We start from the raw sequence: 16,255 nt of genomic DNA on the forward strand, positions 1-16,255 counted from the left end.
CGTTAGACGACCTTCAAATTTTCCTAGTTTTTCTATAGTGTTTTATTATGTGACGTTTGCATACAGTGTAGCACACAAACCGAGTATTAACTTTAGCAGTTTGTCAAGACTAATTCCAATCCTAATATAATATACTGTAATATGAAATAGATAAATATCCAAATAAAGTATAAAAATAATGACGATTTTGTAAGTTTTAGGATACTTTTTTAGGATGTAAATCTTTGACAGATAACTCTTCTAAAGCCTCTAATAGTAAACACAGGAAGTGCCTGATACGATGACCTATATTTTATATAACTCCTGATTCACACATCAAATTGGTTTTATAATGGCTCAATGAAAATGCAATGACCAACTCTTAAACTTTTCAGCCATGATTTAATCCTCTTATTCACATACACTAATAGTCTAAAGACCAAAATCTGAAGCCCCTTTGAGCTGCAAGACGGTTAAAATATCTGTAAATTTGAGAACGTTGGAAAATGTTTAAATGGCAAAACATTGGAATAACTGTTCAACTGTCTCTGAGCCTACAGTAGTAAAATTCTGTTAAAATGACTGTACAGTACTGCTGCCATTTTAAGTCTGATTTATGTGAGAGGTGTTTGATCTATAACATCTTTGTATGCTGCTGCAATCTGAAAGTGACAAAAAACAATAAGTCAAAGTCTCAATACTGTATGTCTTTATTTTGGTTGCCTGTTTCTTATTTTGCCGACATTTAATAATGTTCTTGTACATTCTTCCATGTGGAAAGTTGTTCAATCCAGCACAGTACTTCCTACAGTAATACAAGGTTCTACACATCTGGAATTTAATAACACATCCAGTATTACCCTCTGTATATACACTTTAGTATGTGTTAATATCATACCGCAATAATAATACTTGTACCCATCTTTCCTTTCTGGATTATCGTTGCCTTGTGTTTTGCATTATAAGAACAGGAACATGAACTTTTCACACAGACTTATTAAAGATAATCTTGAGAAAGGAGTAATATCCGAATCAGATGTTTTTTATTTCCCACAGAAAATAATACAGGTACAGTACTATTACTGTACAATGTAATGTCTGTCTACATTATCAAGCTAGTTTGACAACAAAAAAATGTGATGTGCCCAAATATGGTAGTGATATGAAATCATCATGTCCATATATGGGCACATCACATTTTGTTGTCACATGAAGTTTGATAGTGTAGACAGAGCTTTAAAGGTACTGTACTGTTGTATTAGGATTTTTGTTGAAGAAGAATATGTTCCTTAGAAATATACAAAAAGAAAGGAAAACTTTGCTGCAATAGACATGAGTAGACAACCAAAAGGAAACTTTGCTGCAGAGATTTGAAAATGGCAAGAAAATCTGTCTCTTTCTATACTTTTATTTTATTCATGCTGTGTGGCCGTATGACAATTGACATTGACATTATCATGTCCTTTTAAAAAATATCTATTTTTGCAGGAAAGACAACAAACTGCAAACAAAAGCAAACAGAAAGTATTATTATTTAATAAACATTATTAAAACTAAGTAATACTTAATCTAAGGTTGAGAATGATTGATGGTCATTACTTGCTCTATGGATGAGATATTAAGCTGTTGATCCAATCAAAGGTTATCACATGTCACATCACTTTCTTCACATTGCCATTATAGTAGATTTGCATCTTTAATGTTATTTCTTGCTCAGTTTTTTTCTTATGGTTGTATTTTTTAAACTTCACTTATTAGTACATATTTTCGCTTTACATTTGGTTCAATGTTCTAAAATTGAATAGGTAAATTATTGTGACAAATGTTTTGTTGTGACAATTTATTATTAATTTACTAAATCAAATTATTGGAAATGAATTAGCTTGTATAATTTAAAATGTTTACTCAAGAGCTACTGTACAAAGATATGAGTCTGGTGTCTTCTGGTTAATCTTCTTAAAATGTGATTACGGTATGACATTGTACTAAAGACAAACCCCTATTGCATTAGATGTATGTTAATAGTTACTCTGACTGGTTTGGTTTAAAATGCTTTTCTACATTTAACATGATAATTTCTTATTGCTTTAGATCTTCACTTGTAATTGATCGCTAACCATTTCTTTCGAAGTCTGTCCTAAAAATAAGTTTAAAATGACTACTGCTAGATCTTTGTGTTAAAGGGATTTCAAAATTACTTAAACAAGAACATCAAACAATTATAATAAACATTATTATAAACAAGATTTACTATTAGAATAGGAAAAATCAGTGAAATGCATTATCTATCGCAAAGTATTATTATTAGGGCTGGACATTACTCCTGATATATACAGTATCACCGTAAGAAAAGCGAGACAGAATTTATCAGCGTAATTCAACTAAAGGAAGATTATCACCAAGCACGTTGTTACACTAATGATAATGGACGCAACATCGAGTCAACGACCTAACAACTAGCTTTACAGACATGACTGTCTCTCCTTAGTGATAATAATCAAGTTATGCTGAGTCCATGTATCTGATACTCTTATCAATCTTTAACATGATATCACAGTCATCTTTCATCAATTTAGTTGTGTATTGCTACTGTACAATGATTGTTAACAGATGTTTCATACATTATATTGAAGATCTTCAACTCCTGTGTGTACTTGATCACTTTTTCAAAATCAATCTGGTGGCACAAATTAGTCTGACCTTTGTGCTCTGCTATCCATTGCTATAGTACATAATGCCTGTGTAAGCTCGGTTCCCATATAAGCTACAAGGCGAATACATGCAAGAAATTTGACCAATAACAAATGACGGATCATACAAACTGTGGTTTGTGATTGGTCAATTTAATTGTATGTACTGTAGTACCTTCTTGCGCTGTGTCCTAGTGGGAACCACGATTTACTTGGCTGGACTGTTATACCACGATTGTGTAAGGTACTGTACCTACTGTACCTAAACCAAATTAAATGGGTAGAATCACCAGGTGAATATGACTGCCATCTCTGGTTGAACTTGCTCATAAATGAGTTGGGCAATATCAAATAGATTACAGCATGCCTGGCTGGGTCACCACGTAGTGAGACCCTTATGGCTTTCTAGTAGGGGCTGGAATAGTAACTAGTAAGGGCTGGAGTAGGTACAGTATCACTTTTTTATCATGTGTCATTAACAAATAAGGATAAAAACACCCCAATTAATATCCCCCTCCTCTTACAAATTATATAATAGACATTTCAATTGATGCTTTAGACTTAAGAATAATTTCTTTACATATTAAATGTCTTCATTTACTTTGGATTGGTTCATTTTTCTGTCAACTTTCAAACTACAATGCGAATTCTTCTTTAAACTCTCCTAAGCTGGCGACATTAAAGTCATAGATAATCATAATCATCATTTGTATATCTTTTATTGCTTTGTATGTGAGGTACAGACAGCGACAATGAAGCTTCATTGAACAAATTCAATTCATCATTAGCAAAATGATGAAGAAGCTAGCTATAACCTTTTACACTTATCACATTACTAGAAACACCTGCTTGAAAGTAGGACGAAAAAGTTACTGAGCTTTACAGAATATTGAATAGAACCAAACTGAATTAAAATGTGAAAAAATATTGAAATTTGTCGTTATTCACTTTATTAATATTTAAATATAATGTTTGCTTTTTATTTATTGCCTTCCATGTGAAAACAAAATTACAAATACTGTACACAGTATACAGAATTACCGTATTTATTCGATACGTTTATTGTATTGTTTGTTGTAGGGTTTTTACGGGGGGGGGGGGAGTAGCATTTATTTTTTTGGGTGTGATATGGTAACATGTATAAACAAACAAATACTCCCTAGATATGACAAAATACAACACAATTAATATCGAGAAGTGAAATTTTATCAAAATTCTTGGTAAATTGTTGATCATGTCAATCAATGAATTCTACTACAAATAGAATGTGGCGGGGCATTTTTTCAAGTAATAATATAAGCATTGATCTTCTGAACTTGCCATTTACAAACTTTCTCATAAACTGCTTTCGGTTTTTCATTTATAACTTTATTGTCATTTTAAGACTTTTACATGTATAGATATTATTTCTAGGGCTGATCCAGAGGCGTCATTTGTATTTGCAATTTGAAACGTTGAATGTGCCGCTACTTACTTCTTTTTATGACTAATGTTCTATATTTATGTTTATTTTAGCATTAGTTGTTAGCTCAAATTACAGAAAACTAATGTAAAATAATCTTTATGGTTGTCAATAAAATAATATCGCGTATCACAGACAATTTTATATAGATGTTTGACATGATGATTTGATATTATTATTTTAGAGATATGCCGACACTATCCAAATCTTTCCCCTTGGACCCAGTCTTTAGATGTGTATCGTCCCTATCTCAAACTTGCCACAAAACATGGATGTACACTAGGTTGAAGATACTACAGAACTATATTTTGAGCCATGTATCAGCCCATTTGCTGTAAACACTGGGGTTCCCATTAGAATTGTACATTTTAATTTGTGGCTTGTCATGTATGAAATATTTTTAATCAATTTACGAAGTGAGATAATTCATTTAAAATCCTCAGAGCAATAACAACTGAAAGATTTTGTGTTTTAAAACAAATTATCCTTTGCATCCAGTGTTGGACATCAAGCAATATAACACTGTGCGCATACCCGCAATTAATAGACCCTCTGAAATTATCTTAAGCTCTTTCTACACTATCAAACTAGTTTGACAAAAAAGTGTGAGGTACCCAAATATGGTAGTGATATGCCCAAATATGGTAGTGATATTGCATCATCATTTCCATACGGTCACATCACATTTTTTTGTCACATAAAGTTTGATAGACAGAGCTTTAGTTCATCCAGTTTGTATTCTTTTGCCTTATGTCTTTTTTTTTTTATTTATAGGTCAAAACTGAAGTGTCTGGTACCTTCAATCTTGTTCAGTCCATTAACACAACAAAAGAATCACTGGAAAAAGTAAGTCATATTGGGAAATACAACATGTTAATTATATGGAATACATACAGTACATATAACAAAAGAAACACTGAAAAAAATGAGTCACTATATGAAATATAACATGTTAATTATGTTGACTCAAGCTAATAATAATATAACATAAGCAATGCTGAAAAAAAAAATAAAAGAAAGACTGGAAAAGTCACTATATGAAATATAACATTAAATATCAATGGTTATTGACACAACAAATTGTAAAAAATATGTGGTTAAAGTAAATTGAACATATCAAGGTAATTTTATGTTTGGTGTAATTTCTTATTTTTTTTACGCCAGGCCAAAGAAACTTACAACACACGATGTATAGAGCACGAGAAATTGAAACGAGATAGCGCAACGTCAAAGGAAATAGAAAAAGCAGAAACAAAATACAAGAAAGCAAGTAAGTAAATTGAAGACAATGACCATTTATTAGTTCGTACTATTGCACGCCATGTGACCCACAATCTTCCAATCAAATGACAGGAATTTATTTAGGTGTTATTTATACAGTATAACATTTTTTTAAACACTATTTATTTTCTCTCTATTTACAAATTTGTATACAAAAGGATAGAGATTTTACTGTGTAATTTGAACTATTCCCCCACTGATAAGAAAGTGCTTATTTTCAAAAAGATTTTGTAACACAAATGAAATCTAACAAGTTATGAAACATAGGGGAAACTATAGATCGATAATTATTGGAATGTATGATAAATAGAAATTTGTTGCCCGCACATGGCCTTTAAGCTGATCTGAATCATATCTAAGTTACATCCGATATATTGTAAGGGCTCATGTCTCTATATAACTCGGATGTATCTCTGAAAACAATCAAGGGTTATATCAGATGTTTAACTGGTATATTTTTTTGCATTTGAACACATAACCTAAACTGCAATGTACTATGATAATTTTACAGTATGTCTGTAACTCATAATGTTTTCTTCAAGTTTTAATTATCTATTATATTATTTATGATGCATTTTATGAAAGGTCTCCTATAATTTTGTGACATCCATATTGGATGAATAAAGCATCATATTGTAAAATAATACTCGGTTAATAAGTTCTGAAAAAAAATTGTTAGGAAAGAAGATTAAGTACAGGATATGATTGTTAAACAATGGTTCAACGAAACGAGTGTGGGTGACTACACATTATCAATACAGTACTGTAAAATAAATAGAAAAAGGAAACATGCCAATAACTGTTTGTCTTATGGTGTTCGTTTGTGTATATATTGTAACCACAATTATCGTAACATGTTTATTTTTTACTGTTTTTCCTGAATTACCTAAGTATTATTATGTAATTGTGAGTTATACTGATAATAGAGTATTCAAAATGATACGTTATTTGAAGACTAACCTTTTAACATTTGGTTTTAGTAGCATGGTAAAATTCTTGGTTCAAACCCTTCCAAATATTGAACCAGAAATATTGTCATTGTCAAACCAATTCCACTACCAAACAAAATCATAACTATGTATATATAATATAATATAAAGTTGTGAACAACTAAGATTGTATTTAAAATATATTGTTTGTTTGGTAAGAATATTCTTTCATCAGAGCTTACATAATAAACATTTAAAATTTAAGCTTGTTTCGCAAGTGATTTAAGCAATGACATGCGACAGTTCGAATAATTCATCATTGATCAAATTGCTACGTTGCGTTTATTTCCTTGTGTTACGTTCTAATGGGAAGCATAAGGAATACCTGGTTTACTGTACAAAGGTCACAAAATCTCAGTTACTAGATCACAGACGTAAGGGCAATGCAAGTGATTTAACCAATGACATGCAACAGTTTGAATAATTCATCGCTTGTCATTGGTCAAATTGCTTACGTTGCGCTTGCGTTACCTTCTAGTGGGTACCAAGCATAAGGAATACCTGGTTTACTGTACAAAGGTCACAAAATCTCAGTTACTAGATCACAGACGTAAGGGCAATGCAAGTAATTTAACCAATGAGACGCAACAGTTTGAATAATTCATCGCTTGTCATTGGTCAAATTGCTTACGTTGCGCTTGCGTTACCTTCTAGTGGGAACCAAGCATAAGGAACTCCTGGTTTACTGTTCAAAGGTCACAAAATCTCAGTTACTAGATCACATTCATTTCATTAATGTTGTGTAATAATATAAAAAGATAGTTTATTGGTTTGTTTATGTTTTATTTGATTAGTGGATGAATACAGGTCGTTAGTGGAGAAGTATGCAAATCTAAAGAATGACTATGAACAGCAGATGACAGACACAAGTCATGTAAGTGATGCCACGTCCTATTGTTTATGTCTGAATGTCTCTAATCAACATCTGAAGTATACTGTATATAGGTTTACAGACCCCTCTGCTCAAAGAACCGTTGAAGATTACGTTATGTAACCTTTATCATGTTCCCCCTGAAAAAATATTTTTTTAAATTTTTTTGTTGAATATGCAATTTTAATATCATATAATAGTTATCCAATTTACCAAAAATTAGATTGAAAACAAAATTTATAATTTAATGTAATTTAAACCAAAAAAGTTAAGTGATTAATAATAACCTATTCAAATGTTTTTGGGGGACAATACATCTTTAATTATAGTTTTATATTTAAGTTGAGTAATATACCAAGGGCCCCAAGGGAGACCATTTTTTGACTGATTGGACCAACACCCTGTTAAAATATTGTGAATAAATGATTTAAAATAAAAACTAATAAATAAATGTAGCCACCAAATCAACACACAACATAGCTAATTAGTTTAATACAGAAGTAAAATTATTCTTATTCATATTTTTTCTAGAAATTTCAACAAATAGAAGAAAGCCATTTGAAGGAGATGAAAGATTTTATCAGGTCTTATAATTCATCGGTTCATGAATGTAACAACAGCCTAGGACAGGTACTCAGTTCAATTTCAAATTATTTTCACAAATATACAAAATCAACATTGTGTACAATATAATATACCATAGGAATATAAAACAAAAACAGCTGTATACATAAACTTGAAGTTCAGTTAAAATGAAGGAGATAAAATAATGAGGATGATAAAAATGATGGTAGTGGTGTCGATTTTTTTTATTGAGAGAGCTTTTGATTTGCAAAGACCGACGACCAATCTAGGTCAGGTCAATCAATGTGTTGAAACCATCAAACCTGTGTTGAAGTTACAATACACACGTCGCGATATCTCACAATCAACTAGCATAACATTGTTTGGTCATACTTGGTGGTTGTCCTCTTGAATACACCACAAGGAAGTCTGACAAAGAGGCCTTGGGGAGTGGCTTATTAATTGGACACTATCTTTTTAAATGTATCACTATTAGTGGCTTCAAAGAAAGCTTCCTAAATGAGAATGTAGTGATAATGATGGTGTTGATGATGATGATTATAGTGATGAAAAATCAATCAGACTTATGTAGTGCCGGTATTCATAATAGTAATAATATTTATGATAAAGATGATGATTTCAATGGTAATGATAATGATAAATATAGAATAATAATCAAATTAGTAATAATGGGAATGAGGTTGAGGAGAGGATGAGAATAAACACATTGCACATTTTAATTTCAACAGATTCAACATGAGTTTTCACAGCAGTGTGAAGACATGACGGAACAGAAATTAATTGAAGTGTACGTTGATTCTAAGGGAACAGGCAAAGATAAACTGCGTAAGTATTTGCCATTATTCTGTGCACTTTAATATTTTATTTTGGAAAAGTGTTATAGAAATAAAATGGTGTCAAACGTTTCCAAATGCGATTTTGAACTCTTTGATGTTTTAATGTGAAAAAGTTTTAACGAAATGCTCAAAATGGTCTAAAACATTTTTTTTTATTAATCCATAAATAAACTCTAGAAATGTATAATTGATTAATTTGATTTGCACTAATTTTACTTGTTTGTATCTACCAAGGCCTAACAATACATTGTAGACAATTGGAAGGCAAAAGGTGTCTGCCATCTCCTGGTGATTTTGAAAGCGCCCTCTATCTTGAATCACCCTTAATACACATTTTATAAATTACAGTATTAAAGCATGGAGCTATAAAATTAGATTTAATTTTATAGCTCCATGATTAAAGCCTTAAGTAACCAATGCGCATTCACCATGGATGTATTGGCTCAAAGGTTAAACAAATGTTAAATAATACATACAAATAATAATAATAGTAATTATTACTCGGGAATAATAACAATCTATATTTTAATATTTCTTCTTCAAACCATGGGGACACTGTTTGCACTCAGAGCCTCTAATTCTAGGAAAGTTTTAAGCTACTATTTTATAAAAACAGAAATTTCCCACAAAACATTTTTTTTTATTTGACAATTCTTGGCTATCACATGACACAGTCAAATAAAAACTAGGATATTTAAATCATTTTATTATGATCCATAAAAACTACTGTAAATAGTACTAATTATAATAAGTAATAGACATGATTCAAAACCTTCAGACATCAAAGGAGACAATTATTGGATTATGACTCGAAAGTGAAACATTTTCTTTAGAATTCTGTTTGTTTGCTTTATCTTTGTTTTTTCATTAATTACTTTGTTTCGCTTTTTATACATATCATGATTCATTTAGCTAATTAGTGTGTCTGTTAGTTCTCGTATACCTGAAATTTATCATAAGAACTAGACATCAACTCGGCAACATCTAGAGGGCAGGTTAGAACCTCTTCAAAATGGCCATTATACATATTATTCAGTATGGTTAAGGAATAGTAGGAGCTTCTAGTAGAAGAACTACATAGATCTGAACATACATATTTTTTATAACACTACAATTTTAATTTTTTTTAAATAGCTCTAAAATCTGTCTATAAATTCTTGGTAAAATGTTTTATTTCCTTATATGGCAATTGTAATACATTCTGACATTGATACTATCAACACACTATGTCATAGTGCGTGACTGAGTGAGGGACGAACTTTTAGCGTACAGTATCTGATTGGCCGATTGATGCAGCCATATTTGGTGATCCTTCTCCATGAGCTGTGATTGTGTCAGAAGTTGACCAATATGTTTATGGGAAAAACCCCTTATTTTGTACCACCATCATTTAAAAAATAATAATTTGGGAAATTTCAATAAATCTAATTTAGCTCTTATGTCATCTTATAGATGTATTTCCATGTACAGTAGTTTATTAATAAGCACAGCTACACATTTGTTTTAAAGCTCAGGTACAGGCATGAATTTTAAATATAATATCTGGTTAATTGTACATAAATTAAATATTTGTATTACCTATATTTAGTCATCTGATAACATTTTTTACCACACCGTTTATTTTTCATAGCTTTTTTAAATGCCTCTATATTTACAAAATTTGTGTACAAAAGAATAGAGATTTACTGTGTAATTTGAACTATCCCCCCACTGATAAGAAAGTGCTTATTTTCAACAAGCTCCTGTAACACAAATAAAATCCCAAAAATTATGAAACATAGGGGAAATTATAGATCGATAATTATTGGAATGTATGATCAATATAAATTTTTTGCCTGCACATGGCCTTTAATATTGAACTATAAATATCTAATTTTTCAGTGATTTTAACATATTTATTTTTTGCTTCTCAACATTATAATCTATTTCCTTCCTTTTGCTCTCAACCTTTTTGTTATCAGCTAATTTAAAGCTCTTTTATAATTTACACATTGTCAATCATTTTGTATTTTAATCACCTAACAACATTTATTTAGGTCCAAAGTGATTTAACAGATGCCTTCTAAATGTGCTTATATTTTTGTGTGGTATTTTTTTCAATTTAATGGTTTCATTTTATTTTTATTATGCTCATATTATTAAAGATTTTTGCTAGTGTTATTTTAGTAATAAGTATGCTGCATTTCTACACCAATAAAATAAACCATTAGATTTATAGAATTTCTATACACATTTTACATTTTTATATGAACACATGACATTTCAAATAAATGTTTTCAATTATTTGATTGTCGCTCTGGACTTTTTTTAAACAGAGTTTTTATTCTCTGCTTCTATCAAATTCATTATTTTGATGATAATATAAAATACTCTGAAAAAAGGGTGAAAATGAACAAATATTAAAATTAAATATTTAATCATATTGGTACCGTATGTCTAAAGCTCTGTCTACACTATCAAACTAGTTTGACAAAACAAGTGCCCACACCACATTTTTTTGTCACATAAAGTTTGATAGTGTAGACAAGGCTTAATTTAATGTAATTAATACATATAAATATGTATATAATAACACAGGTAACAGTATATATATATCAGATAATACACAACATTTTTCTTGTTTTTTTTTATTGACAGCATCAATCGAATTTGAAGAATGTGACATTTCCAATATACCAATTACTGAAACAATTCAGAAGGAAAAGACCAAGAAAAAGAAGAAAGCAAAAAAGAAAAAGGATAAAACTGCAGAGAATGGAACCGGTGAAGGGTAAGTTTACTTACAACATCAAAATAAATAAATATATGAGTAGCAATTTGATTAACAAATTTGTTAAATTTTGTTTTATTTATTTTACAGAGAATCTCCTGATTTGGTAAGTGAATTTATTTATATCTTTTTAAATTATAATAATACAATACATTAACAAATTGTCAGAAGTTGAATCAGTGATTATGTAGTACTGTTTCGAAAGTTTAAATAAGTTAGAAGATGTTTTGCCCAACTAAATTGCACTAAATGTTCAGTATGTTTATGGAGGGAAAAATGTTGTTTGGTGGGACTCACGAGCCTGTACTTGATGACTGGGGTCCAACTGAACAGTGGTTTCTGTTGTTGTTTGGTGGGACTCACAAGCCTGTACTTGATGACTCGGGTCCAACTAAGCAGTGGTTTCTGTATTACTTTATAGTTTGGCAAATCATCTTTCTACTTGATTCATATTAACACACACAAACAAAAATCGTTATTTTTTCATAGTAATAATAACTTATCAAGAAAATGTGTTTTCATTATGGTATTAATCTTAACTATAAATTTCACTACATAAACAATGTTTTATGCTACTAATTTCAATCACAACATTTACTGTTCAATGTCAAAGCAACACAGGCTTCTTGTTTGAACATGTATACCTACATTCATTTGTGATTAGCTGATGGTACTATGTATTGTTAGTGCCCGCAGTCTAGGGGAAGCCTAAAGAATTTTACTGACTGAAAATCACACAGTAGTGTCATTTGTGGTAGTGCCATTTTGTGGCACTGTCATCTGTGGCACTGTCATCTTTGGTAGTGCCATTTTGTGGCACTGTCATCTGTGGTACGTGCCATTTTGTGGCATTGTCATCTGTGGTAGTGCCATTTTGTGGCACTGTCATCTGTGGTAGTGCCATTTTGTGGCACTGTCATCTGTAGTAGTGCCATTTTGTGGCACTGTCATCTGTGGTAGTGCCATTTTGTGGCACTGTCATCTGTGATAGTACCATTTTATGGCACTGTCATCTGTGGTAGTGCCATTTTGTGGCACTGTCATCTGTGGTAGTGCCATTTTGTGGCACTGTCATCTGTGGTAGTGCCATTTTGTGGCACTGTCATCTGTGGTAGTGCCATTTTGTGGCACTGTCATCTGTGGTAGTGCCATTTTGTGACTTTTTCATTTGCGGTAGTGCCATTTTGCAGTAGTGCCATTTTGTGGTAGTGCCATTTTGTGGTAGTGCCATCACAGCGGAAGAATATTGTTGTACAGTCTGGGACAACATAGGATATCAACATTAAGCTGTTTATGATTGAGACAAGACGTTTCAGCATTTGTTCCATAAAATGTTTATGGTATTGTAATAATGTTATGAATTGGGCAATTTGTCAAGCCAGTACATCAGTGACTTGCAATTCGCACATACATTATTGAAATATAATAAACAATAAGAACAGTAATATCAAAAACAAAGCAGAAACGAATTATCACCTTTATATTATCTAGGCCAATACACAGCCGCCGAGTGTTTCTTCAAGTCAAAGCAACTTGTCTCTGAGTTCATTCAAACATTTGTGTGTGGTGAGTGTCGGGCTAAGCCAGTGAATGGGTAGTCTATAATGCTTCTGTCGCAGCCTTCGTGTTTGCCTCAATTTGTGTCAATTACTATAGAAGCTTAATTTCTAAATGGATGTGCTTTTTACATTTATTAACAATTTAATACAACACAAAAAAAACTTAATTGAATTGGGTAATTGTAGGGTCGTAACAGACTTAACAGAATGCTAAAGTATACTTAACTTTTCCAGCATGAACTAATTGTTACAGTCAAAGTATTGTTTAACCCCAGCCCTGGCTTAGCCTTCAAGTGTATTTGTCTGACACCACACATTTTTTTTTACATTTCCCTCGTTTTCCACGGTTTTTTTTATCTTTTTTTTTATAGTTGATTAATGTTCATTTTCTTTTACAATTTATTGGGTTTTAAAATTTTCAGGTCTGATAATTGATTGGTTCAAATTTTTATATAAGGATTTTTTTACATTATAATTTGGTTAATACATTGAATTATGATAAAATGTTTTGAATTTAATAGTTTTACATTAGGTGAATTAGTCTTTTATTTGAGCAAAATGCAATGACCACTTAGTAATTTACCAATTTAGAAATAATTTATAAACAAAGTGGACAAATTTAATTATAATCATTGAAAATAGCAAATGGGTTTTCACTCTTTTAAATTAAATTTATTAAAGTATGATAATTCTAGCAGAACACAGAAACAAAATGGCTAGTTTTATATAGCCATCAATAAACAGTAGAATTTGAAAAGGACAAAAAAGTAGGCAAAGTTAGAAAATAAGAAGAAAATACCTGTTTCCCTATAACTTATATAATTACTGTATATACAATGAAGGAAAACAATTGTAGGAAAAAACAAATTTAAAATTAGATTTTATATTAAAGCCTGCATGCCCATCGCTTTTTAAATTTTTATAAATTGAACAATTTCAAAAAATTAATAAATGCATGTATCTAATTCAGTAGTTTCATTTTGGTTTTCTTGGAATTCAATGTTTTCCAAGGACTTGACTGTAGTGAGGTTTAGTTAAAAATAATGCATGTGTTTAATTTTACATCATGCCAAATTCAAATTAGATTCCACTTCAATTTAGTTAGATCTTATTAATACTGCTAATTAGTTTACTAGTTAATTCATTAATTTATATATAGATTATTTTTTTTTTTCCTAATTGATAAGAATATTAGACAAAGCAACATCATAATATTCTTTGATTTAGATTTTTTTTATAAATGCAACATTTATTTCTTTTTTTATAAAAGATTTTTTTTTACTTACATATTGGTTAACATTCAATGAGAAATTTACTACTGTTTGTTTTCAATTTACTTTTTATTTCATATTATCAAAATAATTTATGATGAATTTTGGTGAAACATATTTTTATGTATTTCATACCAAAATGATAATTAGGAATGTACTTAAGTTATATATATAGTAATGTACTTAAGTGAATTTATTAAGTGTTAATATAGGGCTCAATTCATTTACCTATTTTATCATTTTTTTTAAATAAGAATGAAAAAAATTAATATTTTGCTTTGACCCAATAAAGCACTATCTGTGACCTCCACCCCTGTGTTCTTCTTCGTCTGTATGTAGGATGTGTTAGGAAGTCAACCACGCACATTCCGTGAGCTTGTGCCGGACACTGAAACCGACCAAAGCGTCGGTACTCAACCCACGTTATTGAATGCAAGTTGTTGTTATAGATTAGTCTATCATTGTGAATTGAGTGTTTATATTTTTACTCTCTGCACAACATTTCTTCACTGATCCCTTACATTAGTTTTAGTAATTTTTTTGAAATCTGTATATTAAATTGTTTGCATGATAGATCCATTTCTGAAAACTTGTTTATAGTCAATTTCCAAAGAGTTGCTATTGTGCAGGTGTAGTTACCTCTACCTAATTGATATGCACTATCTGTCATTTGATGGTCAAGGTATTCAGTGGCAACTGATATCTAATTTGCACTTTATTAGTAAAGTCATGATTATCTGTGTAGACACCTGGATGTTCCATCTTGAATCCTTATCTGTAGCCTATTATTAGCCTTTATGGATTTTTAATATCTTTGTGTTTTTGTCTTGTTTCAAGTCATGTGTTTACTGCATGTTGTGTATACTGTACATTTTACATACATTTAAACAGAATGAATATGTTGTTTGTTTCACTCATGCATTGGTTACGTAATTTATTAATCCATTTAGTTTGATGCTTTATTGTTCAAATGGATAGTTATACATTGTATCTACTGTATCTGTTTTGTTGTATTCAAACTTCCATAAATTGAATTTTTTTTTAATGCTTGTTTTCTCCTCTCTATGTGTATTTTACAGGTTGTTTGGTTTGGTTCAACCCCAAAGCTCTATCTAAACTATCAAACTTTATGTGACAAAAAAATTTGATGTGCCCATATATATTGACATGATGATGTCATATCACTACCATATTTGGACATAGTATCACTACCATATATGGGCACATCACACTTTTTAGTGTTAGTTAGTGTAGACAGAGCTTTAGTACTTTTACTTGATGTTTCTTTCAATTCATCACATTTTGCATGGAATTTTTCTGATGCATCCTTTTCTTTTCCAAATGATTTCATTCATTTATTTGCATGAGTAATCTTTTGCTAGTTTAAAAATTAAAAGTTGAATTCTTGTTTGATTTTGTAGAATACACCACAAGTTGACGAGGATGGGTATACCATTCGGCCAGATGCTACAGATGATATCCTTTGAATACTGTTTATTTTTATTAGTTTAATTAGTTAGAAAAATGGGAAAATACATTTATATTTACAAATACATAAAAAATAATCATCCGGATTACTTCACGTTCAAAAATATTATGTACTTGCATGTCTTTTAGAAATCCTAGAATTTCTCAATCAATTGCTATAAAACTGTAAATAAGGTTTATCGCAAATAGCGTGTAAATAGTGTACGCGACGCATGGTGAGAAGGGTTTGGGAGCAAACATCACAACATGTACGTACATGATTTGTTGTTTGCACGTACCCGTTATGACGTTTGCTCTCAAATCCTTCCCATCAAGCATTGTGCAGTGACGTTCCTCAGGAAATCAAGCTCTATGTGATAAACCTTAATAATAATTAAACCGGTTTTGCTTGGTTTAATAGTTATATTGAAAATTAATACATGTTATAATTAATAACACTCCTATTAACAACATATTTAAAGTGTCATTTATCTT

The 16,255-nt window shown here is 30.7% G+C and overlaps 1 protein-coding gene across 2 annotated transcripts in view; it reads left to right on the top strand.

Moving 5' to 3' along the window:
- LOC144844229 (F-BAR domain only protein 2-like) overlaps positions 1-16,255 on the top strand; it is a 43,565-nt gene that overhangs the window by 13,721 nt on the left and 13,589 nt on the right. For both annotated transcript variants that reach the window (XM_078701021.1, XM_078701022.1), the window contains exons 5-12: positions 4,906-4,977; positions 5,296-5,401; positions 7,196-7,275; positions 7,804-7,902; positions 8,586-8,682; positions 11,331-11,463; positions 11,554-11,569; positions 15,715-15,769. In XM_078701021.1, the coding sequence (XP_078557147.1) occupies positions 4,906-4,977; positions 5,296-5,401; positions 7,196-7,275; positions 7,804-7,902; positions 8,586-8,682; positions 11,331-11,463; positions 11,554-11,569; positions 15,715-15,769 (658 nt within the window). The remainder of the gene's footprint in view (positions 1-4,905; positions 4,978-5,295; positions 5,402-7,195; positions 7,276-7,803; positions 7,903-8,585; positions 8,683-11,330; positions 11,464-11,553; positions 11,570-15,714; positions 15,770-16,255) is intronic.

This window comes from Antedon bifida, chromosome 6 (assembly GCF_963402885.1).
Source record: "Antedon bifida chromosome 6, ecAntBifi1.1, whole genome shotgun sequence".
Lineage (NCBI taxonomy): Eukaryota > Metazoa > Echinodermata > Crinoidea > Comatulida > Antedonidae > Antedon > Antedon bifida.